The sequence below is a fragment of the Thamnophis sirtalis genome, unplaced genomic scaffold (assembly GCF_051295495.1).
Source record: "Thamnophis sirtalis isolate CommonGarterSnake01/CBP01778 unplaced genomic scaffold, rThaSir2_p1.2 scaffold_14, whole genome shotgun sequence".
In the NCBI taxonomy this organism is placed as follows: Eukaryota; Metazoa; Chordata; class Lepidosauria; order Squamata; family Natricidae; genus Thamnophis; species Thamnophis sirtalis.
Genome location: NW_028261394.1, coordinates 9,736,747 through 9,753,373, shown reverse-complemented (window position 1 = coordinate 9,753,373; position 16,627 = coordinate 9,736,747). Strand labels below are relative to the sequence as shown.

At 46.4% G+C, this 16,627-nt stretch overlaps 1 protein-coding gene across 1 annotated transcript in view; it reads right to left on the bottom strand.

Annotated features, from left to right (window-relative positions):
* Positions 1-16,627, bottom strand: part of SNX29 (sorting nexin 29) — a 179,834-nt gene that overhangs the window by 132,671 nt on the left and 30,536 nt on the right. Inside the window, exons 10-14 of the mRNA XM_087728460.1 lie at positions 14,151-14,232; positions 11,941-12,023; positions 4,238-4,301; positions 3,062-3,190; positions 780-862 (exon numbers count right to left, since the gene is read on the bottom strand). Of these exons, the coding sequence (XP_087584586.1) occupies positions 780-862; positions 3,062-3,190; positions 4,238-4,301; positions 11,941-12,023; positions 14,151-14,232 (441 nt within the window). The remainder of the gene's footprint in view (positions 1-779; positions 863-3,061; positions 3,191-4,237; positions 4,302-11,940; positions 12,024-14,150; positions 14,233-16,627) is intronic.

The window sequence follows — 16,627 nt, the reverse complement described above, 5'->3', positions numbered from 1 at the left end:
GAGGAGGAGGAGGAGGAGGAGGAGGAGGAGGAGGAGGAGGAGGAGGAGGAGGAGGAGGAGAAACAAGAAGGAGGAGGAGGAAGAAGAGGAGGAGGAGGAAAAGAAGAAGAAACAAGAAGGAGGAAGAGGAGGAGGAGGAGAAGAAACAAGAAAGAGGAGGAGGAGGAGGAGGAGAAACAAGAAGGAGGAGGAGGAAGAGGAAGAGGAGGAGGAGAAGAAGAAACAAGAAGGAGGAGGTGGAGGAGGAGGGGGAGGAGGAGGAGGGGGAGAAGGAAGAGTAAGAGAAGGGGAGGGGGAGAGGGAGGGGGAGAAGGAAGAAGGAGGAGCAGGAGGAGCAGGAGGAGAAGGTGGTGGAGGTGGTGGTGGTGGAGGAGGAGGGGGAGAAGGAAGAGTAAGAGAAGGGGAGGGGGAGAGGGAGGGGAGGAGAAGGAAGAAGAAGGAGCAGGAGCAGGAGCAGCAGGAGGAGGAGGAGGAGGAGGAGGAGGAGGAGGAGGAGGAGGAGGAGGAGGAGGAGGAGAAGAAGAAGAAGAAGAAGAAGAAGAAGAAGAAGAAGAAGAAGAAGAAGAAGAAGAAGAAGAAGAAGAAGAAGAAGAAGAAGCCCCCATCCCACAATTTTGCGGTTGTTAAGTGAAGAGCGCCTGACTTTATGACCTTTGTGTTGGGGTCATTAATTGAATCACACAATGGTTGAGCCAATCCGGTTTCCCCCATTGGCCTGGCTTGTTGCAAGCCTTTGAAAGAGGGAGATTCTATTCCTAGGAATGGAGAGTCCCACTCACCGTCCATGGTTTGACCTTCTCTTTTCAACATCTGGACAGCCCCGACGTATTTCTTTAGCTGGACTTTGAGCACCTCATTCTCCCTGCAAGGCCAAGAACAGGAAGATGGGACAGTTATTTCTCATCAAATTACCAGTCAAATTACTCGGTTAACGTCGCTTAGGTCTTTGCCCGTTGAGTTTCCTTTAACAGGTTTGCCAACGCAGAGATCTACCCAACGCCAACTGATTTACATCAGGCCTTTTTCAACAACTTTGCAACTGCCTCTCTGGCAAAGGAATATACATTACATAAGAATGAAATTTTAATGAAGCTCCTGAAGGCATTTTAAGCAGCTGATCCTTCTGATTTCCTAGGAGTGGAGAGGCAGAAAACAGCATTGGGAGTTAGTTGGTGAGAGAGCATCCGGGCTAATCGCTCCATGCCAAGAATCAAAGCACTTTGCTTACTGAAAGCATTTTAGCTTTTAAAAACTAGCCAGCTAGGACAAAGGTTATAAATTGGAAACGCCATATATAAGGTAAAGGTAAAGGTTCCCCTTGCACATATGTGCTAGTCGTTCCTGACTCTAGGGGGTGGTGCTCATCTCCGTTTCAAAGCCAAAGAGCCAGCGCTGTCCGAAGATGTCTTCGTGGTCATGTGGCCGGCATGACTCAACACCGAAGGCGCACAGAACGCTGTTCCCTTCCCACCAAAGGTGGTTCCTATTTTTCTACTTGCATTTTTACTTGCTTTCGAACTGCTAGGTTGGCAGAAGCTGGGACAAGTCACGGGAGCTCACTCCGTTACACAGCGCTAGGGATTCGAACCGCCAAACCGCCGACCCTTCTGATCGACAAACTCAGCGTCTTAGCCACTGAGACACTGCATTCCTGTACGCCATATATAGCAACGGTAAAATTGAGTGGTGTTTTTATAAGTTGGGATCTTTGATTATACCTGGAAGTCCGCACAACTTAAGACCAACATTGAAACCCAGAATTATGGTCATAAATCATTGTGGTCCTAAGTCAAGACATCACATGACCAGACGTAATATTTCAGGATTATTTTTTTTTGTAGTGATCATTGAATGAATCCAATTTACCAACAGGCATTTTTTTAAACTGAAAATTAAACATTGGAAACTGCCCCCCAAAAGTTGAAAATTGTACTCATGTGATGTGGAAATAGCCATAAAGGTGAGTTGGTCACCAAGCACCCAAAATGCCATCAGATGACAGGCGAATGTGGACATCACACCTTTGAAATTGGATTGTAATCTACTTTTGGAGGAATCCGTCGTAACTTTGAATGGTTGCTAAACGAAGGGTTGTAAGTTGAGCACTACTTGCAGTAGAATTTATTCTTCTCCCCACTCTCCCTATGATGCAGCAATCGGTCAAAATAACAGGACTGGTATCATGAGGCACGGTGGCCCAGTAATGAGAGGGAAGTACTGGAGGCTACTTCTGTTGACTGCCGGCTGCCTGCAATTTGGCAATTCAAATCTCACCAGGCTCAAGATTGACCCAGCCTTCCATTCTTCCGAGGTGGGTAAAACAAGGACCCATGGAAGGAAGGAAGGAAGGAGCACTATAAAGCGGCATATAAGTCTAAGGGCTCTTGCTCTTGCCCTTCCTTCCTTCCTTCCTTCCTTCCTTCCTTCCTTCCTTCCTTCCTTCCTTCCTTCCTTCCTTCCTTTCTTCCTTCCATGGTGCACAGTGGTTAGAATGCAATATTGCAGGCTAATACTGCCGACTGCCAGCAATTCGATTCTCACCAGCTCAAGGTTGACTCAGCCTTCCATCCTTCCGAGGTGGGTAAAATGAGGACCCAGATTATTCGGGGCAATAGGCTGACTCTGTAAACCGCTTAGAGATGGCTGTGAAACACCGTGAAGCGGTATATAAGTATATTGCTGTTGCTATAGTTAACTCTGCCCACTGCCAGCAGTTCGAATCCTCACTGGCTCAAGGTTAATTCAGCCTTCCATTCCTCCGAAGTCGGGTAAATGAGGACCCAGATTGTTGGGGGCAAAAGGCTAACCCTGTAAACTGCTTAGAGAGGGGTGTAAAGGATGGTGAAGGGGTATATAAGTCTAAGTGCTATTGCTATTGCTATAGTTAACTCTGCCCACTGCTAGCAGTTTGATCCTGATGGGCTCAAGTTTGACTCATCCTTCCAAGGTGGGTAAAATGAGGACTCAGATTGGGGGTTTTTTTGGGGGGGGGGAATAGGTTGACTCTATTGCTATTTTGCAGAAACCCTAAGCACGACCCCCTGCCAGCCCACTCCCCTACCTGGCCAAGGCCTGGATCCTCACTGTATAGTGCTCTTCGTGCTCTGAAAGTTTCTTCTTCAGGTTGTCCACCTCTTGACGGAGTCCCGACGAATGTTCCATCTCGCCCTCCAAGAGGCTCCGCAAGGAACTGCAGGGAAGAGCGCAAAAGTGAGGCGGATTGTCTGAAATCTGAAATCGAGACCAAACTTTTTCAGAGGGAACCCAAAGGAAGACAAGAGACTGCATAATCCTGAACTGGATGGGGAAGGTAGCTACACCCGAGAATTCGGGGAAACACGGTAGCTATACTCTGAGAGATAAAGACAGGGTCTTATTTTCTTTTGACCCCCAAAATAAGCGCTTGGCCTTCTTTTCGGGGAGATCTTATAATTGTCAAGGTGCAGGAGGCCCCTTAACCTCGGCCTGCGGATCAGCGGATCCAGAGAGGCCCGAAATTCTGTCTCTGTTTCTGGCACACTCTTGCCAGCCCTAGCGTCCCTGGGCCCGCCACTCTTTTTGCGGCCGCTACTAAGAGAAGGGGCGTGGTAGCTAGGGCTAGCGGTAGCGGCCTCCGTGAGGCTGTTCCGCGTGGATGGCAGATGCATGAAGGGGGGGCGCAATGGGGCATGTTCCCTCCTTCCCCCCCCCCACCAGGAAATAGTGGGAACTGGCTGCGCATGCAGTTAAATATTTTAGGGGAGGGCTTATTTTGGGGGGAGGGCTTATTTTAGCAAAAGCCCGATTGGGTTTATTATCCGGAGAGGTCTCATTTTCAGGGAAACAAGGGTATTAGGCTGGTAGGTTGTAACTTTAGTCTGGCAAGATTCTGTCTATTAGGTGTAAGCAAATAAAGGGTTGGACACGTCTGGATTTCACTGTGTCGTCATTTGGGGCTTGGAGCGGACAAGAGGAGGACGACTCAGTCTCAGATCTCTTGTTCATCACTGTAAAGGATTGTTCAACCTCTTGTGCGATATCGATTGGCAATCGCTATTAGAAAGAGCAGGAAGCTCCTGTTCGTATTGTACTGTGTAAATATGGTGTATGTCTTAAGTTGTGTGTGTGTGTGTATTTTGCATGTTTGTAAATAAAATTTAAATTATTTTTTTTTTAAAAAAAGGATTGTTCAACCTCAAATCAACTTCCGGTCCATCTCTGTCCACATATAACTGACCCGAAGCATCGTTTGTTTTACCTAGTCTGTTCTTCTAGTTCATGCTTTCTGTTCATCATCGCTACAATAGCTTGCCGAAGTTCCACTTGGTGGGAGGGGAAAAAAATAGAGAAAATTAACTCTATTATTCTTTGCAATGAACACTCAGTCATCTCATGCAGAAAAGTCCTTCAATGCATGCCGCATAAGCTCAGATATTTTGCGTTTCGGTTAAGAGTTCGGCTGACTTCATTTTTCTTATTTTAACTGTTTTTAGTTAACACAAAGCTCCTAATGCAAACAGCCAATCAGCTACAGCAATAGCACTTGGACTTATATACCGCTTCACAGGGCTTTTACAGCCCTTCCTAAGCGGTTTAGAGAGTCAGCCTCTTGCTCCCAACAATTCAGGTCCTCGTTTTTACTCGGAAGGGTGGAAGGCAGAGACAAACTTGAGCCGGTGAGATTTGAACTGCCGAACTGCAGCTAGCAGTCAGCTGAAGTAGCCTGCAGTCCTGCACTCTAACCGCTGCGCCACCTCGGCTCTTTGATGCTCTCCGAGTTTGGTTGTTTTCTTGCAGATGTTTCATGACCCAACTAGGTAACATCATCAATGCTAGAAGAGAGGAGGGTTTACAGAGAGGAGGGGGAGGAGGAGGGGGAGGAGGAGGAGGAGGAGGAGGAAGAGCAGGAGCAGGAGAGGAGGAGGAGGAGGAGGAGGAGGAGGAGGAGAAGGAGGAGGAGGGGAACTATGGGTTCTTGGTGACCTCTGAGCTTGGTTTTCTTACAGATGTTTCATGACCCAACTAGGAAACATCATCAATGCTTGAAGAGAGGAGGGTTTACAGACAGGAGGAGGAGGAGGAGGAGGAGGAGGAGGAGGAGGAGGAGGAGGAGGAGGAGGAGGGAGGAGGAGGAGGAGGAGGAGGAGGAGGAGGAGGAGGAGGAGGAGGAGAACTATGGGTTCTTGGTGATCTCTGAGCTTGGTTTTCTTGCAGATGTTTCATGACCCAACTAGGTAACATCATCAATGCTAGAAGAGAGGAGGAGGAGGAGGAGGAGGAGGAGGAGGAGGAGGAGGAGGAGGAGGGGGAGGAGGAGGAGGAGGATGACGACGACGATGACGACGACAACTATGGGCTCTTGGTGATCTCTGAGCTTGGTTTTCTTGCAGAAGTTTCATGACCCAACTAGGTAACATCATCAATGCTAGAAGAGAGGAGGAGGAGGAGGAGGAGGAGGAGGAGGAGGAGGAGGAGGAGGAGGGAGGAGGAGGAGGAGGAGGAGGAGGAGGAGGAGGAGGAGGAGGAGGAGGAGGAGAAGAACTATGGGCTCTTGGTGATCTCTGAGCTTGGTTTTCTTGCAGAAGTTTCATGACCCAACTAGGTAACATCATCAATGCTAGAAGAGAGGAGGAGGAGGAGGAGGAGGAGGAGGAGGAGGAGAGGAGGAGGAGGAGGAGGAGGAGGAGGAGGAGGAGGAGGAGGAGGAGGAGGAGGAGGAGGAGGAGGAGGAGGAGAACTATGGGGGTTTCTGGTGAACTCTGAGCTTGGTTTTCTTGGAGACATTTCGTGACCCAATTGGTAACGTCATCAGTGCTAAAAGGAAGTAGAGTGGGCAAGCCACTTGTATATAAAACAGAGGGCAAATCCCACTCCCTTCCTGCATGGATAACGTTACCTAGCTGGATCATGAAACATCTGCACGAAAACAATCAAGCTCAGAGACCCCACCATTTAGAAGGAGCTTAGCAAGGATTTCCTCAATAAACGATTGATATCCAATGAACACGCTACGATTTTCCCCAAGGCCTCCAGTTAAACCCAGCAATGTTTTACTTCTCCAAATTAACATTTTCCAGTGGTTTATCTGCAGAAAACCAAATGAGCCTCTTTACAATCATCTCCCCGGACCAATGGCTAATCTAAACCCAGCACTCCTGAGAATGATAGGAAAAAAATAAAATGGTTTATCTGCCTCCATCTACAAACTTTTTTTTAGGGGGTGGTGTGTGGATAAAATAGCACCCCAATGCAAAATAAAGATTTTATTATTTCTATTTCTATTCTATTCTATTCTATTTCTATTATTTCTATTATTTCTATTTCTATTCTTTTCTATTCTTCTTCATTCCAATATCTATTCTATTCTATTTCAGAAGATTTATTGCTCAAGCCTATTATACACAAGAATCTAGTTCAATACCAAATTGGTGCCAGATAAATTCAACAGAATTCAAGAGAGGTTGGAGTTGAACCATTTGTGGCCATGTAACGATTCTAAGCTGATGGCTTTCTTAACTCCCCCACCCCACCCCCAAGCTCTGCCTGCTCTTCTCCTACATTAAGAGACAAACAAACAGAAACTTCTTACGGATCTTTGTTGTTACGTATGATGATAACAGCAACCGGACTTTTATACGCTCAAAGGGGGAAGGGCTTATAGGGTTACGTCCAATGTGATAATGGACACTGGAAATGGTGGAATTGGCAGAGATGGAGAAACTGGGTGAAAGAAAAGACTGGCAAATTTTATTTTTACTTGGAAAGCATGATTGTACTTTTTCCCGAGGATGTGAAAGGTCCGAAAATTTGATTTTGAGGGATTTGATTATTAGCATTATATATGGGATTATCAAAATGTTCACATATGTTCACCTTAGAGTAAGAGTTTGGTGCAGTCTTAAATTTATATCTATATCAAAGAAAGTCATTTTTCCATACTTCTTTCTTTCTTTCCTTCCTTCCTTTTGTTCCTTCCTTCCTACTTTCCTTTCCTCCCTTTCTCTCTCTCTCTTTATAGTGTGTACTGGTGTGTGTGTGTGTGTGTGTGTACTATTGGTTGGAAACATGCAGAAGAGGCCATCTTTTAGCATCCTGGCTAAAATGATGATTAAATAATTATTCTGTGTGTGTGTGAGAGAGAGAGAGAGAGGGAGGGAGGGAGGGAGAGAGAGAGAGACGTGTGTGTGTGTGTGTGTGTGTGTTTGTGTGTGTAACTTTTATTCCTTTTGGGGTGTTTTTCTTTTCCTAATTTTATTAATCTTTTAACTTTGCGTCTTTTTTTTTTTTTTTTTTTTTTTGGAAAAACCAAAGTTATTTAAAAGAAGGGACTTGGAAGGCAGGAAAAGTTCTCCTTTATCTCCCACATGTTGCAAGGCTGCTAAAAACCGCTTGTCGGAAAAGCTGAGATGGCGTTCACGTCACCCCGTCTTCCGTATGTTACACCTGCTACATGTTTAGCAAGTTAAGTTGCTATGCAACAGGCTGGAAGCTTCATTGTTCAGAAGCCGTTCCCTTGGAGAGAGAAAAGAAGTGGGGGGGAAAGCTAAAAAAAATAAATCTTTTGCAAATATATCTATATCTATCTATCTCGATCTCTATCTATCTATCTATCTATCTATCTATCTATCTATCTATCTATCTATATAATCTATGTCTGTCTGTCTGTCTGTCTATCTATCTATCTATCTATGATATATATATATATGATATATATATATATAATCTATCTATCTATCTATCTATATATATAGCTATATCTATATCAGCTATATCTATATCTATATCTATATCATCTATATCTATATCCATCTATCTATCCATCTATCTATCTATACCTTTAGATATATAGAAAGGTAAAGGTTCCCCTCGCATATATTTGCTAGTCATTCCTGACTCTAGAGGGCGGTGCTCATCTCCGTTTCAAAGCCGAAGAGCCAGCACTGTCCGAAGACATCTTCGTGGTCATGTGGCCGGCATGACTCAACGCCGAAGGCGCATGGAACGCTGTTACCTTCTCACCAAAGGTGGTGCCTATTTTTCTACTTGCATTTTTACATGCTTTCGAACTACTAGGTTGGCAGAAGCTAGGACAAGTCAGGGAGGTGACTCCGTTACGCGGCGCTAGGGATTCGAACCGCCGAGCTGCCAACCTTTCTGATCGACAAGCTAATAGGAGGCCTGGTGGCGCAGTGGTTACAATGCAGTATTGCAGTCCAACTCTGCCAACTGCCAGAGATTCGATCATGCCGAGGTCAAAGTTGACTCAGCCTTCCAGCCTTCCAAGGTGGATCAAATGAGGACCCAGATTGTTGGGGGCAAGAGGCTGATTCAGTAAACCGCTTGAGAGGGCTAAAGCACTGTAAAGTGGTATATAAATCTCAGTGCTATTGCTCTGCCTTTTCTTCTTCCTTCCATGGTGCGCAGTGGTTAGAATGCAGTATTGCAGTCTAACTCTGTCAACTGTCAAAGGTTCGATCATGTCAGGCTCAAGATTGACTCATCTTTCCATCCTTCCATCAAATGAGGACCAAGATTGTTGGGGGCAAGAATCTGACTCTATAAACTGCCTAGAGAGGGCTGTAAAGCACTGTGAAGTGGTATATAAGTCTAAGTGTTATTGCTATTGATCTTCATTTTCTCTCCCCTTCCTTCCTTCCTTCCTTCCTTCCTTCCTTCCTTCCTTCCTTCCTTCCTTCCTTCCTTCCTTCCTTCCTAGGTGGCGCAGTAGTTAAATGCAGCACTGCAGGCTACTTCAGCTGACTGCAGTTCTGCAGTTCGGCTGTTCAAATCTCATCGGCTCAGGGCTGACTCAGCCTTCCATCCTTCCGAGGTGGGTCAAATGAGGACCCGGATTGTTGTTGGGGGCAATATGCTGACTCTGTAAACCGCTTAGAGAGGGCTGAAAGCCCTATGAAGCGGTATATAACTCTAACTGCTATTGCTATTGCTATTGCTATTGCTATTCCTTCCTTCCTTCCTTCCTTCCTTCCTTCCTTCCTTCCTTCCTTCCTTCCTTCCTTCCTTCCTTCCATGGTGTGTAGTGGTCAGAATGCAGTAATGCAGGCTAACTCTGCTGACTGCCAGCAGTTCGATCATGACCGGCAACCCCAAGCATTTTATGGAGGGCATGCAGCAACTAGTTCTTATTCAAGCTACTTTTGACACCAGATTGGATCCCAAAATCAGTATCATAAACTTGAGAGTTTCACCAACTTCACGAAGGAGTGTAGAAGGAGTACATTCAGAATTTGTGCGAACATCGCATTCCCTCTGCTGTTCATCGAAGTTGTCCAACTTTTTTCAAACTCCGGCCCGCCAAAAAAGCCCCCTGAATTAGTCAAACAAAAGCTTCTGCTTCAAGAAACCCCTTCAAGCGAGTTATTGCGGCTCTCAAAGCAAACATCACCTCTTTTGCAAGGTCATGTAGAAACAAGGAGGAGAAAAGTTACTCATTTCAATGAACACCAGGGATTTATAGCATTCGTGCGAGCACCTCTTCTGGATCATTGCTTTTTAAAAAAAAAACATTCACAACCCCGATGAGTTGTTGTTTTTTTTAAGGCTAGGGACAGTGAAGTAAGTCATCTTCCCAGGTGTCTGCCAATCAAGTTTACTGTCATCCACTTAAATGCCCAAAGCTTCTAGGGGAAAAAATCCAATTGCTGAATACAGCTATACAGAATCAGCAAAACACAAAGGCAATGCTGCCCCCTCCTGGACAACTGATGTTACTACACCTTCCTTGGCTCGAAAACCTTTCTCGGAGAAGGACCGGTTGGCCTGGTGCTGCAAAATTAGCGGTAGTCCTCGACTTACGATCACAATTGAGCCCAATTTGGGGGGGGGGGGCTAAGTGAAACATTTTGTTGAGTTTTGCCACCATTTTACGACCTTTCGTGTCACTGTCGTTAAGTGAATCGTTGCCGTTGTTACGTAAGTAACGTGGTTGTTAAGCGAAACTGACTTCCCCATTTGACTTTGCTTGTCGGAGGGTCGCAAAAGGGGATCACGTGACCCCGGGATACCTCAACCGTCAGAAGTATGAGTCAGTTGCCAAAGCATCTAAATATTTAGATGCCAAGCATCTAAACAGATTATTAATGGTTGCAGGAACTGGGCCTGGCTAGTCTAGTGAAGCGAAGGACCAGGGGAGACATGATAGCAGTGTTGCAATATTGGAGGGGCTGCCACAGAGAGGGGGAGGGGGTCAAGCTATTTTTCAAAGGACCCGAAAGCCAGACAAGGAATAACGGATGGAAACTGACCAAAGAGAGATTCAACCTGGAAATAAGGAGGAATTTTCTGACAGTGAGAACAATCCAATGAAGGAACAGAAGTTGCCTTCGGACGTTGTGGGAGCTTCATCCCTGGAAGCTTTCAAGGAGAGACTGGACTGCCATCTGTCAGAAATGGTGTAGGGTCTCCTGCTTGGGTGGGGGGTTGGACTAGATGACCTACAAGGTCCCTTCCAACTCTGTTAATCTGAATCTATCTAAAATGAGCAAAGGCTGGAGGCTAAAACTTATGAAGAACGGCTGTATGAACTGGGCATGGCTAGTCTAGTGAAGAGAAGGACCAGGGGAGACATGATAGCAGTCTTCCAATACTTGAGGGGCTGCCACAGAGAGGAGGGGGTCAAGCTATTTTCCAAAACACCCAAAGGCCAGACAAGGAATAATGGATGGAAACTGACCCAGGAGAGATTCAACCTAGAAATAAGAAGGAATTTTCTGACAGTGACACCAATCAACCCATGGAACAACTTGCCTCCAGAAGTTGTGAATGCTCCAACATTGGAAGCTTTCAAGAAGGGACTGGACTGCCATGTGTCAGAAATAGTGTATGGTCTCCTGCTTGGGCGGGCAGGGGGGTTGGACTAGATGACCTACAAGGTCCCTTCCAACTCTGTTAATCTGTACCTGTATTGATGACATGACCACATGAGGTTGCAATTGTGAAAAATGGTCGTAAGTCACTTTTTTCAGTGCCGTTGTAACTTCATCAGTCACTAAACGAACTGTTGTTAAGTTATGTCTACCTGTACTATGATGAGGTTTATAAAATATAATCAGTCGAGTAGCATTCACACAGTTAGGACTTCCATCTCCTAATACTAGAATAGCCTCGACTGAGCAGTTTGGTCCCTCCTTCAGTTCTGAAGTTAAATATTTGTGGTTTAGGCAAATACTTAAAAATATTTAGCAGCAACAATCAAACCGGTCAGTCCTAGAGGAGATCCACCCTGGCTGCTCTTTAGAAGGCCAGATCCTGAAGAGGAAACTCAAAGACTTTGGCCACCTAATGAGAAGGAAGAAGGACTCCCTGGAGAAGAGCCTCATGCTGGGAACGATGGAGGGCAAAAGAAGAAAAAGGGGACGACAGAAAATGAGATGGCTGGATGGAGTCCCCAAAGCAGTCCGTGTTTTGGAAATGTTTGTTTGGAAATGTTTATTCCATTTGTATGCCGCCCTATTCCCAAGGGACTCAGAGCGGCTAATAAACAAGGTGGGGGGATACAAACAACAAAACAGGAGACAAAACAAGTTAAAAACAAGCAACAGTCGCAACAATTCAAGTGGGGCCGGGAACTCATCAGCCCCAGGCCTGCCGGAACAGCCAGGTCTTAATGGCTTTGCGGAAAGCCTGAAGGGTGGTGAGGGTTCGGATCTCCACGGAGAGATCGTTCCAGAGGGCCGGAGCAGCCACGGTGTGGGCTTCAATGGACTCCAGAGGATGGGAGAGGACAGGAAGGCCTGGAGGAACGTTGTCCATGGGGGTCGCGATGTGTCGGACACGACTTCGCAACTCACAAAACAACAACAAAGCAGCAACAAGCAGTGAATACAAAGCCTCAACAACTCAGATGGCAACGTGTTTGGACAAAACTTTTTTTCCTAACGATCCAAAGGATTAGAAACAAAAACAAAATAAATTCCAAGTTATGGTTGAAGAGCTACCTACCCACAGTCATGGATTCTGGCATGCTATCGGAAGGCAGAAGTTCGGTTAATGCATTCTTGTGGACGGGAGAGATGGTTTCTACCCTGTAAAAACAGAGAGGGAGATTGGCTAAAAACAAACGCAACCTAAAACCGTGATGTCAAACCCATGGCATGCATGCCTGAAGTGGCACGCGGAGCCATGTTGCCTGGCGCACCCCCCCATCGCCCATTCCTCCTCCGGGTCCCCTGGAGCGCATGCGCACACGACGATCAGCTGGCGTGCATGCGGCAGTGCTGGAAACCGGAAGAGCCAGTCTTCAATTTCCTGGTGTGAGCATGCGTGCTGCCGGCGGATCGGCGTGCGCGCATGCAGGCAGTCACTGGAAGGCTTGCTGGCGCGCACCGGGAACCAGAAGTTTGTTTCCTGACACGCGCATGCCCCTGGGCTACTCCTCTTCCTGGTTGCGGCCTAGGTGAGCATGCGCACCAGTGGTGGGATTCAGCCAGTTCGCACCTATTTGGGAGAACCGGTTGTTAACTTTCGAAGCAGTTGGGAGTACCGGTTGTTGGAAGAAATCTCATTTTGTTTTTTTCCACTTTACAGGGCTAATCCTGTAAGGAAGGCAGGAAGGGAACATTCTGGTGTTGTTTCTAGCCTCATCTTTATTGCCCTGCTTACAGAAACTGCCTCTCCGGTTAACCCTTATTACATTGTAACAGCTAAGGCGAAGAGCCCACCGACATGAGTGATGTTGAGTTGGCCACGCCCACCCAGTCACATGACTACTGAGCCACACCTACTCAGCTGGTCATTAAGGCAGAGAACCAGTCGTTAAATTATTTGAATCCCACCACTGGTGCGCGCGTACAAAAAGTGCTATGCGCACTAGAAGTGCTCCCTTTGGGGCACTCGCCATCACTGACCTAAAACAATTGGAAGAACTGAAGCAGGAGTCGCAAATAATTCGCCCCAGCTTCATCAAATCACCCGCTAGGAGCCTTGGCAGAGTGGAACTCTCAATTCCCATTAACATGGCCTTTGCTATCCAAGGAAATCTTCTGTAGCCAACACGGACCACTACATCATTCGAATCAAAACTCCGGCATCAAGACGTATGAATCTAAGATGGCCAAGCGGCTGAATTTTGACCATGTGACCTTGGGGATGCTGCAACGATGGTCCTGAGCGTGGAAATGTCAGGGGTTCCAAACAGCATCCAAAATTAAATCAGAGTCCAAGATAAATATTGTTCAAAGTTCCAATTTATTAAGAGAGACATGTTGGCACATCTGGGAAAACCCGAATCTGAAAGCTTCCCGGTTTTCCCCACCCAGGTAAAAGTTCACGATCTTGCCCCCACACCCATAAGTCCCATCACATGGTCCAATCTCCCACTGCCATGCTGGCAGCTTCCACCCATCCAGTTCCGGCCAGGTGCAGAGGTGCAGAGACAAAGGATGACCTTAGCTTTCTAGAAAGAATGTTGTTATGGCTACCTATCATCTAATTCCGTACAATTCACCCCTCCCACTTTCCCACCATAGAAAATTCATAGCAGAATAATAGAAAGGGGGTGGCAGGCCAAAGAATCCAAAAGAAAAGATGGCAGGAAAAATGAGTCCCATCTTTCAGTGCTGCTGTAACTTTGAACAGTCACTCAATGAAACGTTGCAAGTCAACGGCAATCTGTAGCCTGGTGATTTTGCTGAACGACCTTTTAATTGATTCTTTCAATGCAATAGCAGAGTTGGAAGGGACCTTGGAGGTCTTCTAGTCCAACCCCCTGCCTAGGCGGGAAACCCTGCAACACTTCAGACAAATGGTTTTCCAGTCTCTTGTTAAAAACCTCCAGTGTTGGAGCATTCACAACTTCTAGAGGCAAGTTGTTCCACTGATTAATTGTTGTAATTGTCTGGAAATTTCTCCTTAGTTCTAAGTTGCTTCTCTCCTTGATTAGTTTCCACCCATTGCTTCTTGTTCTACCCTCAGGTGCTTTGGAGAATAGCTTGACTCCCTCTTCTTTGTGGCAGTCCCTGAGATATTGGAACAGTGCTATCATGTCTCCCTAGTCCTTCTTTTCATTAAACTAGACATACCCAGTTCCTGCAATCGTTCTTCATATGTTTTAGCCTCCAGTCCCCTCATCCTCTTTGTTGCTCTTCTCTGCACTCTTTCTAGAGTCTCCACATCTTTTCTACATCGTGGCGACCAAAACTGAATGCAGTTACCTGTAGTGCAATTCAGCGCGGCTCTCAGTCAATTCCACTGAAAAATCTGCATTTTCGGGTTCGTTGCCGTCCTCCAGATTTTCTAAAGTAGCCGATAGAAACATGTGTTAGTAAAAGAAAAAAAACATGGCACATTCTCCTCCTCTTCCCTTTTTTCAACTCTACACACAGACACAAAAGAAGGGCTAAGGGTGACACGACAGCAGTCTTCCAATATCTCAGGGGCTGCCACAAAGAAGAGGCAGACCAGCTACCCTCATTGGTGGGCTGCTAGGGGTTCGCACGCTCCTCTGGCTAGGATTCTGCCCAGTTCAGTGAACCCCCAAATGCCACCCCTGGCTGGCCACACCCACCCCGCCTTTTCCCAGGAATCTCCAACGGCCTGTTCATCATGCCAGGTAAGTGCAGAGTCAGCGCAGAGACTCGTGGAAGAGGAGGGAAACGGGCCAACTGGAAGTTCCAGAAGTCCGGAAATGGGTGTCATGCGTTCCTCCTTCAATAACCAAGAAAGAAAACTCCCAACTCCATTGTTTGTGGAATTAAAGATACTGTCAGGCCCGCAATTATATTCCTTTTAGAATTTTGGCCTGCCACACTTTCTCTTATTTCATTATGCTGTTTCATTAGTATAGTTGATGGGAGGGGGGAATAGACAGGAGTAGGATTGTGGAATGTATTGTTGTCATTCTTTACTAGAAGACCAAGGTCATCTTTTGTCTCCGCACTTTTACACCTGACCGGAAGCAGCTGGGTGGAGATGCCAGCGTGGAAGAAGAAGATTGGACCATGTGATGGATTTGTGGGTGTGGGGACAAGATCATGAACTTTTAACTGGGTGGGATTCTGATGTCATTTCCAGAATTGGGATTTCCACAGCAATGTGCTAAAATGTCTGCTTTATTAAATTGGAACTTTAAGGATCATTTTGCCTTGGACTCTGATTTAATTCTACATGATACTTGGATCACTTTTATGAAGTATGGTTATGAAAAGATAGCAGCGGAAAGAAAGCAAGATCTGAGTCAAAAAGGCACCGAACACGTATATATCAAACGTTTGCCAGGCCCCCTCCCCCCCAATCACCCCAACCCAATGACCAATCGGCAACTCCCAAAGGTGTCATGTGGGGTGCATCTTCAAAACCCTCCTTTAGTGGGTATGGTTAGATGGTTGACCTTGACTAGGTCCAAACACAGGCCATTAGCATGGGTGAGATGGGTGAGGGTGAGAATCAAACTCCCTCCTGATAACTGCTCCAGCACCATAAGTTTCCCATCCCAAATACCACAAGCCCCCTCCCTCCCCGTTTCTATGGCAGCTGATAGCAGCAAGCGAAGTAGAGGCTGACACTGGGCCTGTCCGGAACCCGGGGGAAAGCAGTTTTCGCCCTCCCGGAGACTCGGGGAAAGCCTCCGGAGCCTGGGGAGGGTGAAACACACACACACACACACCATGGTGCAGGAGGTGATTAGGCCATGCCCACGTGACCACGCCCACCTAGCCGTGGGGCAGCGAAGCCATTGCTGCAATTTTTTAAGCCCAGCCCTGGCTATTCTGCAAAGCACCAGAGGACAGGACAAGAAGCAATGGGTGGAAACTAATCAAGGAGAGAAGCAACCTAGAACGAAAGAGAAATTTCCCGACAGTTTAGAACAATGAATCGGTGGAACAACTTGCCTCCAGAAGTTGTGAATGCTCCAACACTGGAGGTTTTTAAGATGATGTTGGACAACCCTTTGTCTGAAATCGTCTTTCAGGGTGTCCTGCTTGAGTAGGGAGTTGGACTAGAAGACCTCCAAGGTCCCTTCCAACTCAGTCATTCTGCCATTCTGTTATCGCCCACATTCTCACACATTCTCTTTTGGGTGCTGACTCGTCACATTCCACTCCAAACTCATTCTGTGTCGGGGAAATTCCCCTCCGGTTGCAAATTTTGAAGTGGAGAAATTAACAATACCTTAAACGGAACACTGGAAGGAGTCTGGCAGCACTTTTTCCAACTAACAGGTTTTATTAAAAGGTGTTAAGCTTTTCATTAAAACTTATTATACTTTGAGAAAAAAAAAAAGAAATGTTACTTGGAAAAGGTGCTACTAAATTCTTTCTGGTTTTTAGCTGTCGTACATTAACACCACTCTCTCTCTCTCTCCCTCCCTCCCTCCCTCCCTCCCTCCCTCTCTCTCTCTCTGCAATTATCTGCAAACTAAATGCTTATCATTTGTTGCTTGTATGTACACTGTGACCTTATGCACTGGAGACAAATTATTTTGTGTGTCCAATCACACTTAGCCAATAAAGAATTCTGTTCTGTTCTGTCCTGTCCTGTCCTGTCCTGTCCTGCCCTGCCCTGCCCTACCCTACCCTACCCTACCCTACCCTATTCTACTCTACTTTACTTGTCTATTCTATTTTCTATTCCATACTATTCTACTCTGCTCTACTCACTCTTCTCTTCTACTCTACTCATCTCTTCTATT